The sequence below is a fragment of the Haplochromis burtoni genome, unplaced genomic scaffold (assembly GCF_018398535.1).
Source record: "Haplochromis burtoni strain Fernald_Lab_line unplaced genomic scaffold, NCSU_Asbu1 Contig_81, whole genome shotgun sequence".
Classification (NCBI taxonomy): Eukaryota; Metazoa; Chordata; class Actinopteri; order Cichliformes; family Cichlidae; genus Haplochromis; species Haplochromis burtoni.
In genome coordinates, this window is record NW_024582442.1 from 1,188,349 (window position 1) to 1,210,834 (window position 22,486).

General features: G+C 42.3%; 3 protein-coding genes across 4 annotated transcripts; 2 read left to right on the forward strand and 1 right to left on the reverse strand.

The window, feature by feature from the left end:
- The first annotated feature begins 521 nt into the window (after positions 1–521).
- Positions 522–11,966, forward strand: LOC102289287 (testis-expressed protein 2). Of its 2 annotated transcripts, XM_005925433.3 has the most exons (13): positions 522–1,149; positions 1,714–1,797; positions 4,319–5,673; positions 6,685–6,885; positions 7,201–7,483; positions 7,679–7,866; positions 8,449–8,649; positions 9,795–9,894; positions 10,337–10,469; positions 10,565–10,702; positions 10,818–11,027; positions 11,152–11,272; positions 11,450–11,966. In XM_005925433.3, exons 3-13 carry the CDS (start codon positions 4,465–4,467, stop codon positions 11,594–11,596), a joined length of 2,931 nt encoding a protein of 976 aa, XP_005925495.1. In that variant the 5' UTR covers positions 522–1,149; positions 1,714–1,797; positions 4,319–4,464; the 3' UTR covers positions 11,597–11,966. The 2 variants fall into 2 exon arrangements, with proteins under 2 accessions (XP_005925495.1, XP_005925494.1); XM_005925432.3 differs by lacking the exon at positions 1,714–1,797.
- A 60-nt stretch (positions 11,967–12,026) lies between these two features.
- LOC102289788 (60S ribosomal protein L3-like) lies at positions 12,027–15,999 on the reverse strand. The gene is made up of 10 exons (XM_005925434.2): positions 15,881–15,999; positions 14,913–15,105; positions 14,399–14,567; positions 14,149–14,284; positions 13,306–13,492; positions 13,049–13,209; positions 12,785–12,886; positions 12,538–12,633; positions 12,331–12,450; positions 12,027–12,131 (listed from the first exon to the last, which is right to left on the reverse strand). The coding sequence occupies exons 1-10, from the start codon at positions 15,944–15,946 to the stop codon at positions 12,072–12,074; spliced, it is 1,290 nt and encodes a 429-aa protein (XP_005925496.1). The 5' UTR covers positions 15,947–15,999; the 3' UTR covers positions 12,027–12,071.
- A 917-nt stretch (positions 16,000–16,916) lies between these two features.
- On the forward strand, positions 16,917–19,594 carry ndufb10 (NADH:ubiquinone oxidoreductase subunit B10). Its single transcript, XM_005925435.3, has 4 exons — positions 16,917–17,149; positions 17,424–17,562; positions 19,045–19,184; positions 19,434–19,594. Exons 1-4 carry the CDS (start codon positions 17,002–17,004, stop codon positions 19,520–19,522), a joined length of 516 nt encoding a protein of 171 aa, XP_005925497.1. The 5' UTR covers positions 16,917–17,001; the 3' UTR covers positions 19,523–19,594.
- Positions 19,595–22,486: the final 2,892 nt, after the last annotated feature.

Here is a 22,486-nt window from a genome sequence, read left to right on the forward strand (position 1 = left end):
ATAGGCGGTCCGTGCCTCAACACTTCAAGCCTTTAAGACCCCAGTTACTTATAATTAATGATTGTCAGTGGATTACCCGAAAAACTATATTAAGCTAGCACCCACCCTTTGTTTGTTTGCATGTTTCAGCACAGGACCCAAAAGTTTATGCAATAACTGATATCTGAAGCACAAATAATAATAATAATAATAATAATAATAATAATAATAATAATAATAATAATAATAATAACAATACAACCGTCGAGCACAAATACAGCTGGCAACCTAAAAGCAGTCGCGGGAAATCAGATTATTGCCTCCCGGCTGCTCTCGGTTAAAATGAGCAGGAGTTTAATCCTAAACGGAAAGCTTCTCTTTCTAAATGTATATTCCTTTAAGTCACACAAGCACAAACCCAATGATGCAAATCATTAATATGGAGCTTTAAAAAAACAATGTTAATGATTTAAGTCAATTAAGTAATTAGTAAATTAATTAGAAGGGAGTCATGAAAAGTTTCCTGTTTGCACGCACAGATGAAAGCGGGGCTTCAATATTAGCTGGATTGCCATAAAAACAGTCTTTTGAACATTAATCCCGGCGTGAATTTTCCAGGTCGCGCAATTACATAACTCTGCGTAGAGTGGGGACTGCGGTGTGGAGCGGAGAGGAGGGTTGAGCTCAGGCTCTGTTTTCACGCTGTGGGGCAGAGCAGAGAGGAGGAGTCACTCCGCCAACTGTTGGCCTCTGAGATCTAATCTGGATTACAGTTTGGTCCACTCTGCAGCCAGGACACCAATAATCACATTATTCTGTTTCGGCCTGACGCCTCCCGAAGCGGGCGGAAGTGGCGATGTCAAGTCGTGGCACCGCCGCTGGCTTGCTTGTCTCTCAAAGCTGAACTGCGCGTTTAAACGCCAGTCATTTGTTCTCGGGAGTTTGGATGGTTTCCCCAGCGAAGGTGATGTGAATGAAGTTGGGTGAGCGTTCCTGCGGTAGGTGGTTGGTAGGGTGGCGTAAATCCTCGTGTGCAGAGCACGCACTCTGCAGCACATCCAGACCGATCACTGCAGCCTGCGCTGGAAGCGCAATAAATTACTCTGGACCTCACCCAACCTCTGCCACTGATATATTAGAGGGGCAGATGGTCAGTCATGGCACGTTTAGGTAAGTACTAACGCATTGCTGTTTTTCTTTTGTTTAGGAAAAATCTCTGTCAGTGCAATAGAATAGATTCTTTTACTACCAAAAAATCAGAGTTGTAGGATTTTGTCTTGAGACACTGATTTTCTCGTCCTCATCATGCTCTGGTGAATTTGGTGTGTTTTGAAATAGCTCTACTTATCAGCGGGGAACGGTTTAAAAGCTAAAAAACAAAAAAGTTTTGAGGGAGGATGTGCTCCAACAGACTCTTTAAGCCCCTGAAGTATTATCTTAATAACCTGCTTCAGTTCAAGTCCACTGACACTTACCCTGTGATACCCAAACAAACACCACCCAGTGCCAAATGTGTCACCGTGGTCAAATGGTTGTTTGAGGGCAAGATTAAGAGGCACAGGGATGGCATGGAAATAAAGGTGCATGATGCCAGCCTCTAGGGCCAGTCCTCAAATGATCCCAGGTAACAGTTAAATCTATTTTATTTTAATGAATTAAATCTTTCTCAGAAAAAAATAACATTTGAAATATTATTTTGTCTCCTCTTTATCCGATTCCCCCCACTTAATCCAGGATAAAAAGGCCAAGAGGAGGACAGAGCAGGGGAGACATGACACTTTGGCAGAATTCAAAACCGTGTTGACGTCAGGGATAAAAGTGGGACTCTCTGCTGGTGCCATCATTATTCCCTCATTAATCCATTCTGACTCATATGTTGCTGTCTGCTGATTGAAAGAATATGCTGGAAGAATATATCAAATGCACATCATTTGATATCGCTTTCAGTGTCAAACGTGAACTTTGTCATCTCAGCTGTATGCAAGTGTGCAGAGAGATGGAACTGCAAATCTCGGAGACCCCAGTGAACACATAGTGCAAATAAAACAAAACATTTTGCTTCAACATGAAGAACAGTGCAAATACTAAATACGCACAAGTAGGCAATATGCTCCTAAATTTAAACTAAATGATGTGGTTAATATTTACAGAGAATATAGGACGATGGTTGAATTGACCAAACGTGTTCTGAGTGTATGGGCATACAGAAGCTTAACCTGAAGACAGAGTCTGAACTTACAGACCTATGAAATACGACATGTGCATTCTTAGAGTTCAGTGTGTGACTTTTTCCATCAGTGTCCTTGTGCGTGAGTATAAGATCTTTTAGCTTGTGACATTTAAAAAAAAACACATTTATAGAAAGTTTTCAGGTCTGATAGTTTGTCATGGTTAAGCCTTCACACTGAAAGGCTGGGAGTTGCCCAGGTGTTGACAGCTTTTTAATGCCAAGAACTGCATTTTCAGTTATCATTTCTCTATTATTTTCTTAACAAGCTACTAAACTGTTATAACAAAGGATTTATTGCTGTCTCGGTTTCTTTGCATTTTACTTTCTCTTACAAAATGAGCTTGTTTCCTTTGAACCGTGTTTTTAGTTCTTTTTTTCTGCTCATTATTTCTTTCCTGTGACAGAAAAAATGTTGGTGTGTAGATTCTAATTTTAGCTTCTAATCCTTCATATTTTTTCCAGAGGAATATCTGCTCCACTTTCCACTCCCAAACGACAAACCAAGAACACGAGGTCTAGGCTTGCCTGTACCTTTGTCTCCAGTCCTCTGAGGGTTACACCTCCTCACTCTTACTTGTGCAAAATTGCATCCACAGTCCTGCCTGGAAAGCTGCCAACTCCCTGCTGACTCTATATTCCACTGAGCAGCGGAGGTTTTCCTCCCCCTGTCAGCACGAACTGATCCAAATTGACTTGCAAGTGGAAATTGATTAGGGTAATGCAGTACTGTCTAGGGCAGCTTAAGCACTCAAAGAGCAGCACTTTTGGTTAATTAGATTTGACAAGCAGCCCAGCAGCTTGGTGCTAAAATTAATATCTCGCCGTATGAGCGTCATGCAGAGACACAGAGAGATTTGGTGGCACCCAAAGCAAGTTAACCGGTTTCTTTTTCAGGCCCTGAAAATTGGTTTCATCAAGATCATTTATAACACACAGAACCAATTACTAATCATGTTGTTCAAATTTTGCTTCTTATTTCCTTGCATGACTGTATTTGCTCACTAATAGCCGCATTTCTTAGTTTATTATGATGCAGATGAGCAGGGTCACATTACATTGCTCATAAAGCTTGACTGATACTGCAGATCACACTGTGTTGTGTGTGTGAGCTAGTTTATGGATAAATGCACTTGAAACTGACTGATTCATCACATGCAACTTGTGCCTTGAGTGATTTAGTTCTCTGTTACAAAAGCTTCTTTAATCAGGAAGATTACAGCCGTTTGATGTGTTGACTCTCAGTGAATTAAACTGTACAGTCTGCCTGGCAATGATATATGCTCGTGATTGATTTAAAGGGTTTTTAACCTCCTAAGACCCGAACTCTTCCACGACATGCATTTTTAATTTCTCTTTGATATTTGGGCATATTGGGGCCCGATGAATGTAAAAACAAAGAATTACCAGATTTTTTTTTTTTTACCTTATTTTTGTTTTTAAGAAAATAAGAGCCACATCTGAGGATATTCATTTAAAATGTTGATAAAACAGTAGCAGTATAATGTCCTCGTAAGTGGATATCAGGCCCATGTAGAGCAAAATTGAGTATTTTAGTCTAAATAACCCAAAATGTGATGTCCACATATGTGGACGCCAGGTCCTAGGAGGTTAAAGATTGTTGTGCATTTAGAGCTCTAGCTTATGAAAGGAGTGTTTTATTGTTGTGCTTTTAAGGCAAACTGGGCAGTGGTTGGAAAAAAATAGCTCTATTGTAGAGGGCTGTTATTGTGTTGGGTATCTTTCAGAGCATCTTAAAAGCATTACTGATGTCTCAAATAGAGTGGAACACTGCATCTAATTTGGGATTAGCTGACACTCTGTGCTGATAACTCCTTTCCAGAAACAAACCGCTCATCCACCCTCTCCACATTACTAGACTCAGACATTATGTGAACTGACAGCACAAAGTGAAGCCGAGTTCCCTTTATGCCCGCAGAGGTGTAGTTAAAGACGAAGGAGAAGGTGCAGAAAGGACTGAGAGAAAAAACAAGTGACAAGAGAAAGGGGAAAGAAACTTTTAAAGGTTTGAAAGAGTGGAACAGAGAGAAAGGAAATAAAGGGCAGGTCAAAGTAGTGGATTTAAAACTATATTTTCACTATTTTTTTCAGGGTCCAACACAATGGACTGCACCCACCCTGAGAAGGATTTTCCAGTTGTCCATGCAGTTACAGTCTCTCATGCATTCGTGTCTCGGAGGGCTACAACTCCATCTTTTTGACCACATCCTCATCTTAGCTCCTCATTAACAACCATCATGGAGGACAGCAAGCTGATCTTCAGTCTGGACCGCCATGAGGAGGGTCCTTCTGTGACCTTTTCCAAAGACAAACCAGAAAGCAGGGAGAGCGGGCCTGAACCCAATTTGTGGATCAATCTGGACCTTAGCCAAGGGCAACGCTCCCAGCCTCTCTTCCTGCCTCACTCCCCCTCTTCCCCAGGCTCGTTAGCTGATCTATCAGAATCATCAGCAGGTCTGCCTGTCACCACCAACCTAGTGAAATCTTCCTCCACGGATCTGGAGCCAAGGGAAAACAGCTCTTTAAGAAGCAAGCCCCTCCTCAGTCTGGTCAAGTCTCTCAGCACAGAGATCTCCCGCCGTGTAGAGCCCGAGGTCAACCTCTCCAAGTCTGACTCCAAGCTACATTTGCATCCTTTTAAGCAGCTTACATATCCAAAGATACTGGAGGCCAGACCTGAAACAGGAGGAATGGATGAGAACGACGCCTGGGTTTCACCTCCCTCCACGGGCAGCATGTCTCCCACAGAGCCACGGGGCAGTTCCCTTATCGCCGAGCTGGAGGACACGCGGCGGAAGTTCTCGGAAGCCATGCAGGACCCACTGAGCATGCTGAGTAAGATTATGGGGGATGAAAGCTCTGGAAGCCCCAAGCAGGGGAGGACTTCTGGTGCAGGAGAATCACCAGCCTCCCACAGCATTGGTGGAAGAGATGGAAGCAGCGACGAAGCAGGCCTCAGGTGTCGGAGGAGGACTGACGGTGAGCACAAAGGGGTGTGGGACACTGCCGTCAGACAACTCCAAAAGGATTCATTAACAAAATCCTCCATCTCCCCAGAACGGCACACCCTCAACAGAGACAAACATTTGGAAATCTGCACCTATGGGGATATGATTCAGGTGGTGGAGCACCAGAACAGCTCCAGAGAGACACATCCTAGAACTTACGCTCAGTGTCAAGTGACAGTGCCGGGTTCATCTTTGCCTCTTTACTGGCTCTTTCCTGTGGGCCTTCTAGCTTATGGTTTCTTTGTCCTGCCTCTTCCTCCCTACGTGACAGGTCTGTCAGTGGGGGTTGCATGTGGCTTTATGCTGGGCTTGGTACTGGTGTTCATGTTTGCCCCACAGCGCTCAGCCGCCAAAAGGAACTGGGTCTTACATAGCAAACTCAGTGCCGTGAATGACAATCCACTGGACGGAGAGCTCGCAAATCTACACAACCTACAGGTAATAAATTAGTTTTAAAAATTACTCTATACATGAGCATAGAAGAAGACTAATCTAAATGTTACCTCTAAATCTGTATGCAGTCAAACTGTGGCAGATCAAGACGACAGATACCCAGGAGGACTGTTGTTTTCCCTCTAAATGAAATTGTGCAGGTCAAAGTTTGTATCGCCACAATGAATCTGTTTTAATAGCTTCCCACCTGCTTTAATTCTGCTTTGTGTTCATTTGCAACCATTAATATGATAAAGATTATTACAGCATTTCCATCACAAACATGTTGCCGTTTAAAGAGCCATTGTTGTGATTACGCACACTCCGATCTGCCTCTGTATGCAAAATAACCTCTGCAGCCACTCCTTTTCTGTTTCCTCTTTTGCTAATTTGGCTACATGGAAATGCTCAAATGTTTGTTTTGCAGGATGAGAGATCAAAATATCAAAGATCAGCGGGCATTAGATAGCATCAAAGAAAGATAGTGCTTTGAATGGTGCTTAATGGAATCGTTTTTAGGTAATTGCTGTTTTAAAAGTAGCCCCTGAGGACCGATTATTATCCATGAAAGAGAGGTGCAGTCTGATAATAGCTTTCTCAAAGTACTTCTGTGTCAGTCTGACTAGAACAGTGATACTTAAAAAGATTTTAAAAAAGACAAATTGTATCAGGATAGAGGGCCTACTAACAGCACACAATAGTCTAGACTCATCTGCGGTGTTAAGTGAGAGTTGTATTGTGCCCGGGCTCGTGTTTCCCCTCCTGCTGAGCTGTTTGTCACAGTTTGCACCACTTGCTGTGGATCTAATTTGCCACAGTACAATCTTTGCCTCCCTAGCCGTATTTAATGCTTAAATGTTAACTCTTGGTTAAATGCAGCCTCAATACAAATACAAATATTTGTATTTGTAGATGTACTTTAGTTTTACCAAGAAAACATAAAATGGTTTGTGGCTGCAGAGGTTTCTGCTTGAATCCTGTCCTTTTGGATTAAATGTTCTTATTACTCACTTTCAGGGCTGGATGAATGAGACCCACAGCTATGACCCTGAGACTTTCCACCCCTCCATCACACACTCTGTCTATGTTACACTGGAAGGCAGCCGGCTGCAACTAGCATACCCACGTGCCAACATCGCCCGGTGGGCTTCTTTCGACGAGACACCCCACAAAGCCGTGTTTCTGCGTTCACGCACTTACCAGCTGGCTAACTGTAAGGTCAGTTCATTTGTGAGAAAGCAAGCCTGCCTTTCAGAGGGACATTAGAACCACCTGAACCCCTTGCTCTTATTTCTCTGCGCCCACTGAAACAGTTATGACCAAAACGAATAAACCGGACCTCTCCGCTATCTCACCTGCCCACTGAGGCAAGCTAAAGTAGCTCTCCCTGTATGATAACAGAGTAAAGTTAACACACATTCACTGGCAGTGCTTTCAGTGCTGCCAGTATCTCTTTTGAGCATGTTGTATAAATGCAGATGGAACAGAAATGAAATGAATAGTTGGTCCTTCTTTTCAACATTTTTACTTCAGGTGTCTCTGGTGCCTCCTGGTTTGGCTCGTAAGAGGGTGTGGAACAGGAAGTACCCAATCTGCATCACTCTGGCTGAGGGGGAGGTAGGGGAGGAAAGCGTGGTTGAAGGGCAGGAAACCGAAGAAGAAAGGGCAGAGAAAAACACAGATCCCCACCAGCAGTTTCCCGTCACCCTCTACCTGTTTGGCCGCACTGGAAGAGAGAAGGAGGAGTGGTTCCAGCATTTTGTGTCAGCCTCTAGAGCCTTAGCCCAGACCAGTGTAAGAGATGAAGGAAACACAGGTAAGAAGACGACTTGGTTGAGTGATATGGAGAAATTCAGCTGGTTGCGATACTATATGTAGCCCGGAAAAGTCACCTCTTTCATTTAAAATACATGTACTACAAGTTACTCAATGCCAAATTTGCCTTATTCAATCATTCTTTCAGCAATATTTTTAGATTCACCAACTCTTTACTTTCAAATGTGTCACACAGAAACACTAAGCAGTGGAGAGACCATTAAAGAAAGCACAGAGGAGCTGCCTGATTTCCCAGGAGCAATGAAAGCAAGAACCCTATTGGACTACAGCTCCTACATGACTCAGCTAATGGGCTCAGAAAGTTGCAATCCCACCCCCAGCCCCTGCCACAGTGACAAGGGAAGCCCCACGACTTGCAAAAAGGTCAGTGAACAAGCTTTAGATTGACTATCAAGCATCTCTCGAAGTGATGTAAACTTTAAACTTCCCGTCACTGTTTTTCAGGTTCCATTTAAATTGTTTTTTTTTCCATCGGGGGGAGATATAGCAGTGTTTCTTAGCCCTGTTTAACTCATGTCACAATAACCCACACTGATCAGAGCTGCTTTATATCTGCTTTTCTTTTATAGTGTTCTCTGTGCTCACATGAGACTTGTCCAGAATGCTGGCTCAGCTAAATACACCTGCTGACTGGACCAAATTTTTGTATTCAGCAATATCAGATATCATCTGGCTGGAAAACTATAAATAGTAACTCATTGGGACTGGAACATACTTGTCTGTGCTTCTAATGCTGAATTAGGTGGTTTGGGATTGGAACCCCCACAGAGGGACAGTCTGTTCAGATGTTTAGAGGAGGTGCCACAGAAAATGAGAGTGGTGTTTATTTTAGATGAAAGTGCGAATGTGTATTTTGTTTCTCAGTCCTATTTGGTCATTTTACTCCTGAAAAATGTTTGTGGAAATATATATGTCTCATTTTTTTTAAAAAAATATTTCCTGCAGATTGACGCCAAAGAGCATGGTTCTGGAGGTCAGGGTGGAGCTGAGGCTGATGCAGGTACTGGGCCAGGGGAATGCTCTGCAGAGAGTGAGCCCACCTGGGTTAACTGTCTGGTGGGAAGAATCTTCTGGGACTTTCTCTGGGAGAAATACTGGGCCGATCAGGTGGCGCACAAAATCCAGAAGAAACTCAGCAAGATCAAGGTGATGGTGTATGATGTATGTATGTGTGTAGGTTAGGTGTGGGGTTTTTTTTTTGGTTTTTTTTAGCAAACTAAAGGAAAGAGAAACATAAAAATCACATGTTTGGCCCCTGCATGCTACCAGAACTGCTGTGATCCATCACGCCTGTGGTTTACTGCTCTATAAGGGGACAAGTGCGCCCCAATCATACTAGCAAACAAAGGTGCCAGATACACTAACCATAGGTTGAGTGTTGCTCATTCTGTGCTGCCTTTCATGGATCACAAAAAGTTAGCAGTTGGCATAGGGGAGCTGAAAATGTTATTTATTTTTCGAGCTTAGTCAGATACCACAGCATCAGCAGTGTCCCTGTGACTAATGATGTGGCTTCTTAAAGAGATGGAAACTAAATAAACTGTAGGACAGCCTGAACATCAGGTCAGAGGTCAAAATACATGACATTAAGTGCACAAACGCTGCATTTCTCCTTTTCTGTGTGTGTGTGTGTGTGTGTGTGGTGTGTTCCTGTCTAGCTATCTTTGTGAGGACCAAAATCTGCATTCTACTATACTTGTGAGAACCAACAGTCACTTGTGAGGACACACTCACCGGTCCTCACATGTTTGAAGGCCTTTTTGAGGCTCAAAATGTGGTTTTAGTGTCAGAGTTACAATTGGGTTATGGTTATGGTTAGGTTTAGGGGAAGGGTTAGAGTTAGGCATTCATTTTTAATGGTTAGGATTAGGGGAAGGGGCTAGGAAAACCTGTCAATGAAGGTCCTCACTAAGATAGCTGAATGGGGTTGTGTGTGTGTATGTGTGTGAGAGAGAGAGAGAGAGAGAGAGAGAGAGAGAGTGAGTCTGCTGATAATGCACTCCCTCTGGCTCCCAGGGCAACGGGTGGGGAGTGCTTAGAGGAGCACTGATGGTCCTGCAGCATCCCATTGCTCATTGCATACACTCCTCTGTGACACAGACCTTCTGTTTTTTTTTTTTCTCTTACACAGTCACACACATATTCACACAGTATAGTTTCCCCTGCTCGCTCATTTCTTGGAGGTAATTAGCCAGCCTTGTAATACTTCTGCTGTGCTTTTGCCTGACTATATTTTAAGAGCTTTCTTTTACTGACGTGAATGCACCAAGACTCCCTTTGTCTCATTGTAGCTGCCGTACTTCATGAATGAGCTGACTCTAGCTGATCTGGACATGGGCACCTGCCTACCTCACATCCTTAGCACATCTAAACCTACGCTGGACTCCAGAGGTACACCATGGTTGTGTTCATATGCTTCCTTTGTCAAATACTTTCTAACGCACGCATTTTAACTGCATGCGAGGAGTAGCCAGACTTTACTGGTTACTTAACAGCGTATACCCAGATCTCTTTCTCAGTCGCATTCCTGCTGTGAGTACAGGCCAAGATCTCAATTGTTTCATTACTGAGTTTGGTTTGTCATGGCCGTCCTAAAAGCTTTCCATTGTCTCCCGCTGAAGCGATTAGCTATCCTCTTAGCCTGAGCTATCGTTGACCAACAATAACTAGCCGAAGCTATCATCCGCCAGTCTAATGTCCCTTCTGCACAACACCGTGCCAAAATGGATTAAGAAGAGAGACCAAACCAAACTCAGGGTTTTTAACTAATTAAGAATTCAACTGCTGTAAGCTTTAAGCCCTTCCTTTTCCCCCCCACACCTTTATCCCCAAGGTCTGTGGCTACAGCTGGAGTTGGTGTACACCGGCTGCCTTCAGATGACCCTGGAGACCAAGATGAACCTGTGTAAGCTGGGTAAAGAGGGAGAGGATGAGGCTCACAGTGTACCAGAGACCCAGAAAGTGGGGTGAGACCCAGTTTAGCATTTCAATGTTTGCGAAGAAATGTGTTTTTAACCTGAGCAGGTTGATATGATGACTAGAACTGTTATGTTTTTTTCAGCTCTAAGATGAAGCTGTGTATACTGGCTGATAGTGATGAAGAGTCATCCAGCGCAGGGTCATCTGATGAAGAGGAGGTCCCTCCATCTGAGCTACACGGATGCGTGGGAGACAAGAGTCCTGTAATGGCGGCCGACGGGTAACTTAAAAACTTATTTAGAATTTTTCCACCTAGAAATATGAAGGCATGGTGATGACATTTCATCACTATGAGGTAGGCACTATTGACTGTTCTTGGTCTTTATCCTTTACAGGCACGCAGGTGGCAGGACAAGCAAGAAAATCTTGAGATTCGTGGACAAGATAGCAAAGTCCAAATACTTCCAGAAAGCCACAGAGAATGAGTACATAAGAAAGAAGATATCTGAGGTCTCCAACATGCCCCTGATGCTGAGCGTTGAGGTCCTGGAGCTTTCTGGGACGCTGGCCATCAACATCCCTCCTCCTCCTACTGACAGGATATGGTGCTGATTCTCTTGGCTGTCTTGCCACTTCACTGAATTTAATTACCATCAAGAAATTCAATGCAAACTGCAGGTTTTGTTTCTTTACTCATTATACACCATGGTGATAGCCGCTCTCTTTCAGGTACAGTTTCCGGGTGCCTCCCAGGTTGGACCTTCACGTGCGTCCCATGCTGGGGGAGAGGGAGGTCACCTTCACTCATGTAACTGAGTGGATTGAGAAAAAACTGCAGTGTGAGTTCCAGGTCAGTCCATCAGTGTTTCCGTTTGCCCACGGGGATGATTCCGATTAATAATTCATGCATTTATGTTCTGACAGATTGATATCAGCGTGAGCAGAAATTTCCTGCGTCTGTGACAGTAACGTTTAATGATTGCATTAGTAACTAAATATGGTTGTGTTGTCCTTTGTTTCTGAACAGAAAGTGTTTGTCATGCCCAACATGGATGATCTTTATCTGCCCCTCATGACATCTGGACTGGACAACCCACCCGCATCCCACCATTCCTCAATCCATTCCTCATCCCAGCAATCGTCCATGGAGTCTCAGGAGTACCTGTCAGAGTAGGCGCGGCTGACGCCTCAGATGTTGAGGCAAAATTGCTGATGTTCAGCTATTATCCTGAATCTCTAATGGATTCAGAGGCTGCTGCAGCTGGGTCCCAGCTTGAGTGGGTTCTTTGTTACCAGTGCAGGACAAATGTCTCCTGAAGCCTCGCTGAGCTCAGCAGTGACCTCCTGACTGTGAGAATGATGCTGCAGTGCCCCCTACTGTGAAGTTCATTACTGACAAGAGAAATGTTTTTTACAATGCTGGCAACTGCTAATTGCACAAAATTAAAGGGTTATTGATGTATTTTTAAAAGGGAATGCTGTTTGAGCCAACTATCATCCATCCGTCCATCCATCCAGGAAAGAATAAAATTTGATGAAAACTTTCCTCGTGTGTTCCTTATTGATTAGAAACACAAATGCAGTTAAAACACAAAATTCAAGTATAACTTACACATTTTATTGTTTTGTAGGGTTTATAATCCACACTTTCAGGCCTCCTCTGGCAGAGGACCTGGCATTGTTTTTTGGGTGTCTTTCTTCAGAGGCCCCTGCAGGTAAACAAGAGGTCGGGAGTTAAAACACAGCAGGATAATTACAGATTTTATTATGTCATCAGTGGATAGTTTGAACATTTGAATCGTATTGTGCTGTTATTTTGCCTCACTCGATCAAAATCTTTGCTTCCTGGTATTCAGTTGGGTTTTTTGGTTGTTGTTTTTTTCTTTATGGTTGTTTTTTCACACTCACCATAAATGCTCTCTTCTCCTGGGCTGTCTGGAAGCGCCCATGGCCAAATTTGGAAGTGGTGTCAATGAACTTGAGCTCGATGCCTTCCTTGGACTTGCGCGATGTGTGCGTGAGTAAAGACTGTGAGGAGGAGCAGCCAAAAACGTTAAACTACACTTACACGAATGATACCTGTAAGAGCTGAAGACTTTAAATTCCTCACCCTACCTTTCGAAGGGTGAGGACACGTTTTTTAGCCCCGATAACGCAGCCTTTCACCATGACAAAGTCATTATTCACTTCACCATAGCGAGGAAAGCCTCCCTATGACATAAATGTAGTAATAAAGGTTAAAATATCTCACCTGATGCAAACTCTTCATTTTATATTACTGTTGATACATTATAAATATCGACTTTGGATACGAGAAAACTTTCATGCACAATATGATACTGTAACACAAAGCTGGGAGTACTATGGGGGTAATGGTTTTCTGGCTGATGTCATAGTTAGTAGACGCATTGTTCCGGATCACTTTTCCATCCTGGATGTGAAGACCCCTACCAATACGGTAGATCTGAAAAAACAAAAGAGGACATCAAGATTTCAATTATGGAAAACCCCTCATACTAATAATAATAATTCATAATACTCCTTATTTAAAGAGATGTTTAGGCAACCAACAAACATTGACTAGGTGTGTGCAAATATAATATAGTAAGTTGTTAAAGCTATAAACCTTTTTGTTGATCTCAGTGCGGTGATGATAGCCTTTCTGACCAGCGCGAGCTTCAGTGTAGCCCACACGGGCAGGATGCCAGGCTCCAATACAAGCTACCTTCCTCAAACCCTTGTGAGTCTTCCGTGGGAGTTTCTTTGTGTGCCAGCGGCTTGTCACGCCTATCAGCCCAAAGACGTAAAAGTCATGGTTGGACCTTCCAGTTTATTACTCATTAAACTTTTCAACGCCTGGGGCTGCCACAGCACATTTCCTACCTTTGAAGCCGTGACCTTTCGTGACACCGATGACATCAATCATCTCGTCCTGGTAGAAGACGGCAGATACGGGCACAGCCTGCTCCAGGTGCTCCTTCGCCCAGTCCACCTTGTCCGAGATGGTACCCCCATTTAGCTGCACCTCCATGACGTGAGCTTTTTTCTGCCTTAAGGGCAACAGTCGCATCTGGAGGCAGATGAAAACTAATTAGGGAAGCCTGCAAGCTGCAAACAGAAGCAGCTCCCAAGTCTAAAACAACTAACAGTATGTTGTTAAGTGCAGAGCTTGAGAAGCATACTGAAAAGCATCTTGCTTTCAAGTTACTATAATTAGATTTATTATTCAGCATGTGGCCATGTTTGAACTCTCAGATGTAACACTAGTCACTCGGAACAACTCTGATATTTAAATGTGCATGTTGATGTTTTTCTTCATGAGCTGAGGAGGCTTGATCTTAGCAGGATTTTAAGAACTGAAATCTTGGCTGATCTTTGGCTTCATGCTGCCAACATAAAGGCAAAGACTCTGTGAGTGGCCTTCATCCCCCGTGAAAATTATTTATAAACTGCTATTTGAAACTGCCCTCCAGTGCTCCCCACAGGGTGATCGCTGTAGTCAGAGCCATCCAGCTACCGATAGCCAAGAGTTTGGGGATTTGGAGGCTTTTGTCTCTGTTGCATGTGGGCAGTTGGATAACTCTGACACCTCTGCCCCCTCCATGGGAGAGATTTAACAGAAGGAGATCAAGTAAATAAATATCAGTGATTATACTAGCCGATGAAATCAGATGGAAAACTAAAAACGGAGCTAATGTGATGCAGGATGGTGATTTTAGAACCTACCTGTGAGTGAATAATAACCCTGATGACTGAACAGTACTTCTTCATGGCATTGAAGTCTTTGTTAAGCTGCTTCTTGCCTGTCTCGTCCTGCCACTTCTTAGCATACTTAGTGAAGGCCTTCTTCTTGCTCTTATACCTGAAACACAGAAAAGCTCAGCACATATTGAAGGAACAACAGTGTGACAAGACCGTATGTGCGGGTCAATTACTTCTATGCACAGGAGAGCTTTAAATGATCACACGCACATACCAGTTTTTATAAAATCTGCGCTTGCACTCGTCACTCAGGTGCTCAGCAAAGATGGTTTTCAGGGAGCGCAAACCACGGATCGTTTTGATGTATCCCACAACACCCACCACAATGACAGGCGGAGTCTCGATGATGGTCACCGCCTCAACTTCTTCTCGCTTTGATTGCTCTGTGGAAGACAGAAGGAGGCAGATCCTGCTAGGAAAACTGACAGATTCAAGTCAGTGAAGCATGCAGCAAGTAAACAGAAGGTGATAAAAAGGTAAAAATATGCGAAACAAAAGAGACATGAAGGAATGCATTTTAAGTTTAGCCTCAGCACAAAATCAAAGCAGCTTTCAGTTTTTAACACTAACAGCTTGAATGCAGCCTGAGCAATGCCCAGTTTATTCTTTCTGTATCATTTGAGTTTATTCAACTTTCAATTTCTATTTACATCTCTAAAATAATGCATGCTATATACTAAATAGATAACAGATTGTCTAAAGTCTTGCATCCATCAATGTTTACATACTGAGGGCAGTGCGGTGCACCTCTCTCAGCGTGTGGGTCATGCCCGCCTTATATCCCAGGAAGGCAGTGAGGTGGACGGGATGGCTGGGGTTATCTTTGGGCCATGAACGCACCCTCCCCCTGTGCTTCTTGCTTCGCTTGCAAGGCAGGAACCCCATGTGCCCGTGGCGAGGAGCATGGAATTTGCGATGAGACTGAAAAGCCACAATGGAGTTGGTGCACACCCAAATTGATGACATTTAGATAACCCATGGGTGTTTAGTGTTACTTTCATTTTTACAGTTACCATCTCCTTTTGACACTGACACTGACACTGACCTTTGTCAGGTCATAAACACACTGCCAGTGTACAACATAAGCTGATGTCCACACGTGTCCAGATGTGTACATTCGAATGTACACATCAGTGGTGGGAGACACCCACATCACTTTATACTAAAAGTGTAGCACACATTTACATAGCAAAACAAATTATTCATTTTAGTTACTGTATTATATGGTGACATCAGTCATGTTTTTGAGCAACTGTTTGTGATCATTTCCTCATTTTCTTTAACGTCCTCCAAATCTTTAACAGTGTTAAGTTAGCGGAACACAAAAAGAGTCATCTGTCATGATCTTCCAATCTGTTGCCTTTGTATTCAGGCCATGTGCTTCTGCTTCACTCTGTTTCTGTTTCATATCTGTAATTCAGAAATCCAAATAAAATAATTAAGAAAACTTGAAACGATGGTGTCTTGTTATAGGAAAAAAAGGTCACCAGCGCAGTGTTCCACGTGCTCTCCTAAGCGTAGCCATTACTAGATTTCAGTGTGCTTCATACACTCTTATAAATTCAAAAGGTCAAAGAAAGAAAGTGATCTCACACACACACACATGCACACATGTAGGAGGCAAAGACAGTCCAAAAAGTGCAGCTTTAACTATCCTTTAAGGAAGAAAACAACCAAAAACACAAGGAGCACTGACCATGTCTGCGGATTGTCCCAGCGACAGATAGAAAGAGACAGAAACCAGTGCAGATGCTAGAGTCATACATAAGATGACACACAGGGCTCTAATTTGGTGTTTGGCCCAGATGAGGGGACGTATTCGCTTTCAAACAAGACGATCTCTGCCAAGTCCTGACCAGATAGGAGGAGGGAAGATGGTAATGTAAGAGGTCTGAGGTGGTGGGGAGGCCTAGTGGACAGGAACCGTACAACCAAGAAAGGAGAGGAGGAGGAAGAAAGTCTTCGCTGCCATGTGATCATGTGACCAATGTTGACCTGATTTAGTTTTTTCAGCCCAGGACCACTCCACACCGATGAATTCAGAAACTCATGTCCTTAAGAAATTGAGGGGGCAAGGGGATCCAGTAAAGAGCTGACACAGGACCTGAGAGATGCATCTGGCCCTTCAGCTGACCCATCTACTGTTTGCTGAAATGGTCTCAGTGGAAGGGGTGACTGTCAAGAGGCTATTTTTAGTGAAGGTAAAAAAGGTTGAGGTATGCTGAAATACACGAGAACTGCACTAAAAATCTGTGGCAACAGGTCTGGAATAGCATAGAATCCAAATTTGAAATTCTTGTTCAAGTCAGGTTCAAATCTTGGTTCATCACAATAGAATGGATAGAAAGCTTACCTAAAAAAGTTCAGACTATATTAAAGAATAAAAGTTGTCATGCCAAGTGCTGATGAGTACAAGTACTTTCAAGCACAATTTCCTATTTTCCTAGCAAAATATTGAGGAAAAAAAGGGCGGTTCAAGACTTTTGCATCCCAACTTAAGTTATCATAGTCGGCTCCCTGCCGCCCCCTACTGTAGCTAACTAGTACAACAGTCCAACCTGCAACCTTTACCCTTCGACCTTCATATTTTACGAAAACTGAAGTGAGCTCGTTCCAAGTTTTATTTTAAGTTGTTTTTTATTTGTAATAATCCTAATTCAGTAATAAAGACTGGCATAAGGACGTTCGAACGCTTTTATTTGCTGACCTCTAATTCGCCATTATGTTGCTTTTCCTGCGCATGCGCTCCGCCCAAAGGAGACCTGTCGAGGTCGAATTGTAGGGGTTTTTCAGTTTTGTTCAAAACAGGGTACAAAAATGCCTGCAGACTACGATAAAGGGGCATACCCAGAGCCTCCTCGGCAGACTCCGGTTGTGGACAAACAAACAGCACTGCCAAACCCAGCTCTGATTTTGTCTAAGCTCTTCTATTATTCCGTGGACCTGCCTGTCACCACATTTAGAGGTAACTGGAAGCTAACTCGGCTAACAGGGTAGCTCTACAACATAGCACAAGAACTGAGGACGCTGTATACGCATGCTGGTTTATTTAAAGTGGTGCTTTTTCTTCCACTGAATTGTTTAAATCTAGATAAGTTACAAGCTTTGTTTTGTGCGAGTAGATGTCAGGTTTTGCGGTAGAAGTCCCGGTTAGTGAGATGTTTATGCTAGCAATGTACAACCTACTCAGCCTGGACTGAGTTTATATTAGCTTTGAACCCTTTCCTTCCTTCGCCCAGATGCTGTTGACAGTATTCGGGCTAAAAACAAGATCGTGTACTACCACCAGAAGTTCCGTCGTGTTCCTGACCTGACGGAGTGCAAAGAGGGAGATTACCCCTGCTACTACGAGGCAGAGATGCAGTGGAGGAGAGACTAGTAAGTAACATACGAGTGAGATTCAGAGGGATGAAACTTTTCACATGAATGCATTTTTTTGTCCACCAGTCTGCACTTTGTAATGTTAATGACAAAGGAAAACATAGTTTTAGAGTTGTTTTGTAAACTAATTACATTTAAGCAACTTAAATGCGTTTTGCAAATATATACAGACATCATTTATTGTGCATTAAAAGTCCTAAAGATGTTTCAACTTGAGTGGAGGCACAAGTGTAACACACACACACTGTTAATGAATCAAACACATATTGCATTATGCCTAGGTCAAATCGTCTACAAAAACGCAAAATACTCACATCACAACCTCATCTTTTGGGCTTCATCTTTGTCAAAAGGTTTGTGGGCATTTTGAATAAATAACATGGTGCAGGTCAGGAAGTACAAGTTTTGTTAGCATGCCCCTCTGACATCAAAAAAGTCTCATACACTGTTTGTTTGTTTTTTTGTTGTTGTTTTTTTAAATCAGTAGGGTGGAAAGTAACCGAGTTAATATTTACAAAGCTCAAATTCATTTTATAAAGAAAATGTGTACTGTATTTAATAAATAAAAAATAAGGCTAGGCTTTGGTTCATATTATAGATGAATGAATATATAGTGAAATTGCATGCAATGTCCTCTCAATACAAAGCTCTGGGGGACAAGAGGCTTACAATATGTCTATTTAAAAAACAAACAAACAACTGTATAAAGCCTATAATATATGTACAAGCCTGTAAAAGTAAACATAGAATTTATAAAATGTCTAAGTAAAACATAGATCATGCCAAAACAGGACATGTCATGTTCTACAGCCATTTATTGCACGATTTGTTTTTCACTTTACAAAATAGCTTTTGGTTAAAAAAAAAAAAAGTTTTTGTTTTGTTTTTTTTCTCACTGTTTCTACTGTTCTGAAAAGTTAAAACAGTGTCTGGGGTTGGGTGGATCTTTCATGAGGCTCTGGGCTTTTTTCTTTATGTGACAGGATACTGACAGACTTCTTTGCGTTTGTGTTGATGCTTCTAAATGACTCAGAGCATGAAGCAAAAGATGTAACTGGCCAGAAGTCCCAGCATTCTGGCAGAGCAATACCTACAGCTCATCACCTGGCCAACACACCTTCTGCAAAAAGCATGGTGGTGACAGGATCGAGCACATATCCCCAAGCATGCTTTGGAGATTTTTTTGCAGGGATTGCATGAGTGTAGCCAAATATAGGAGAACATTAAAGAAACTGTGTTCACCAGAGTGCAGTAACATGAATAGGGGGCAGCAGTTCACCTTGTAGCACAATGACACAAAGCAAACTGCCAGTATGGTGCTTGCTGGCTTCAGAAACGGTCTCAAACAGCATTAGAGCATTCCAGTCAGCCAGACTGAAAGACACATAACAATTTGGGAGAGATCAGAAGATGGCAAGTCTGTCTGACAGACTTTGACAGAAAATGAAAATCCCCTTGTGTTTCTGTCTTGTCCCTCAGCAAAGTGGATCAGGAGATCGTGAAGGTGATCCAGGAGCGTTTGAGGGCCTGCCAGCAGAGAGAAGGACACAGCTACCAGCAGAACTGTGCTAAGGAAATTCAGCAGTTCAATGAGGTGACAAAGAACTTCCAGTCACGCTGTAAGTACTGAGCTGTTCCAGAGCTTTGATGTGTGCAGTTTATAAGCAATAAGTGTTCAGTCATGGCACACAACATTTATCATTAAGTGTCATTATTTCCAGCTTTTGAGTTTGTGAGTTTGCTTTTCTTTTCCTATGTAAAGGAGATTTGGGTTTTTGCATATTGTGATTTCCTGATTTTTGGAGAGCTTTTTCTGTTTTGCTGCACAGTCGCTTCATGTATTAAATTGTCATCTTTCCTCTTTGTAGATGGAGACCTGGGAGCTTATGCCAGTGCAAGGAAATGTCTAATGAAGCAAAAAGAGCGAATGATGGCAGCTCAGGCCCAGAATGCTTAAGAATCTCTCTCTCTCTCTCTCTCTCTCTCTCCTATGTAATAACTGTAAAATAAAGTTTATGTTAAATCACAACTTTCTACTTTGCTTTTTTTCACAAAAATTAACTAAAGTGAATGTCCTGCTGCATGAAATTTAATTAATGTAATTAAAAGGGATGGAGTTTTAGTATTGATCTGCTTGAGTGGCATTAAACCATACTTTGCCTTTGAGGTGTTCTCTTTAATACAGGTTGAAAGGCAGAGAACAAAAGTAAGTGAGAGATGTTAACCGAGCAACTATACTGTCAGTAAAGGTGCAAAAACTAGTCTGAAGCCAGAAATTTATACCATCAACTAGTCAGACATTCCCATTTGAGTATCAGAGCTGGCAAAAGTACAGACATTAGTTAAGTAAAAGTTCATAAACTACTGTTAAAAGATATTCCACTAAAAGTTGAAGTACTGACTCAACTCATTTACTCAAGTAAAAGTAAAAAAGTAGCTGAAGGATGTTTCTTGAGATTATTCTGTAACTTATCTGTTAATAAAATATAGCATGTTCTGAATGAGAGATTTGCAAAACAAATTAAAACGTATAGCTCTGCTATCACTTCCAACATAAATGAAGACAGGAAACTAAACAGCAAGTAAGTTTGTAGGGTTACTGAAATTGGGTTAGCTGGTATATATTGATGTGGTACTTGATTGCTAGCGACACAGATATGTTAGCATAATATAAACTGAAGCTAGACGATGAACGCTAACTTTTTTCCACTCAAAGTTAACGTGAGTGTTCCCGAAGGTTCGGGACAAATGCAATCGCATGGCAGGATGCTGTAAACGGACCGAACTTCAGTCGGGAGAACAGCTGAGATAATCCATCCACAATACCAGATTAGTTTCATACTGCTGCATGGGCTGGGCTGCAGTTACATCATAAAGTTTTGAAAACTAAGCTTTAAAATGATTAGTGGTAATAAAACCCCAGAGAGGCCGACAGTGATCACTGACTGTTTTTAGAGCTTGTTGAGATTAAATAGAACAAGATACAAAGCATTAAAACATGTAAAAAACACAAAACCCTTATTAAACACAGAGTAGTTTGGGCCCGGAAGCAGGATTCATCACGTCATCACCCAAAGACCGGATTCCTTCCATTTAGCAGTTAGTACGAGCCAAGCTAGCTTTTATCATATTGGACTAGAGCAGGGGTCAAGGCCCCGTCTCCTGCAGGTTTTAGATATCACCCTGGGTCAACACACCGGAATCAAATGATCAGTTCATTACCAGGCCTCTGGAGAACTTCAAGACATGTTGAGGACGCAATTTAGAGTCCCCCACCCCTGGATTAGAGTAAAAATAGGATGACAAACTCCTTGTGACGAGGGAAAGATAAATCTGTGGTTGTCCCGTGATTACACTGAATTTTCTTTTTTGTTTGATGACAAACTGCAAGTAGTTCCAGCAACCAACTAAACCAACTAAAGGCCCAGATGTTGATCGTGTAACACCCTCAGCGTCTTTTGACTGCAGAGTAACTGCACAGATTGTCTGGTGGGAGGCAACCCGTCTCCAAACAGTTGCAGCCCAATTTGGACTGACTGCAGTCTCTCAGACAGATTGCTCTGTCATGGTCTCAGCTGCAGGTCAGTCTGTGATGTTGGAGATCTTTGATAAACAGATGAATTATGAAGGAAGAAAAATACAATCAGTTTGATCCACCTTCTGGAACGCATCTGCTAATAATTAAATCATACCTGGATAGAAGAACATATAGGGGAACACTATCAGTCATGGATGGGCCTCCCCAGAGCCAGATCTCTGTGAGATCATCCTGACAGAGAACAGAACAAAAGGCAGAAACATCCAAAGAAGAGCTTTGAACATCCTTCATGAACCCTGGAGAACTGATCCTGAAGATCCTCACAGAGCTGACATAGAGCTGAAGAATAAAGGCACTCATACTTAATATTTACTCTGAAGCTCGTTAGAATAGCACAAGCTCTGTTTTTACTGTATATGCTGTATATGTATATCCATGTATGTTTCAATAAATCATCCACCTGCCAAGACATAAAGAATAATGGGTGGCTCAAGACTTTTACACAGTACTGTGTGTGATGACTAGTTTTTTGGGGATCCAATCATAAAGTTGCACATTCTTACTAATCAATCGATCATCACTGCAACAAAAACGAGACACCAGCTGTCATCAGATTAAATGTGAGGAAGAGGAAGTGGGATCTTCAGTTTATGTTATAGATGACAGCAGGTCATGCGTTTGTGTATTTGTGTGAACGTACGTGACACCCAGTGACTGTCTCGCTTAGACAAACACAACATGTTATTTGGAGAAATGAAGCTTGGCCGTCTTTTGTCTGCATTTTCCATGGTAGGTGATTATTTAGCCGCTTTTGTGTTTTATTCTATAGAACTATCCATTCACCTGTCAGCTTTGTGCATTACTATAAAACTCTTTAACTCACAGCAGGGGGGTCACGAGGGCGAGAATAAAGGGCAAAGGCTGTAAAAATAACAGAACGTGTACACAACAGCATTAAAGATAAGATGACAACGAGACAGAAACGTAAAGAGAGCGTGCCCATTAAGCTCATGACTCTGATCCATTTAATTTAAACAGGAAATTAATGTTAAGGGTCTCACACACACACACAAACACACGCATGCGGCAGATTGTGTTAAAACAAACACGAGACGTTATAAAAGGAAAACATGATCTCAGACTCTCCGTTTCAAACTAAACACCAACTCTGTGTGTTTCAAAAGAGCCCGCAGAGAAGAAAGGCTTAATTAAAAGTCATATATTTTGGATTGTCAATCTTTAATATGAAGTATAATATATAAAGCAAGCCTAAAAAAAAGAAAGGAAAAGACGATTAATTACATGTATTAAATGCAGTGTTGGGTAAGTTACTTTAAAATAGTAACTTAGTTACATTACTAGTTACTTCTCTCAAAAGTAACT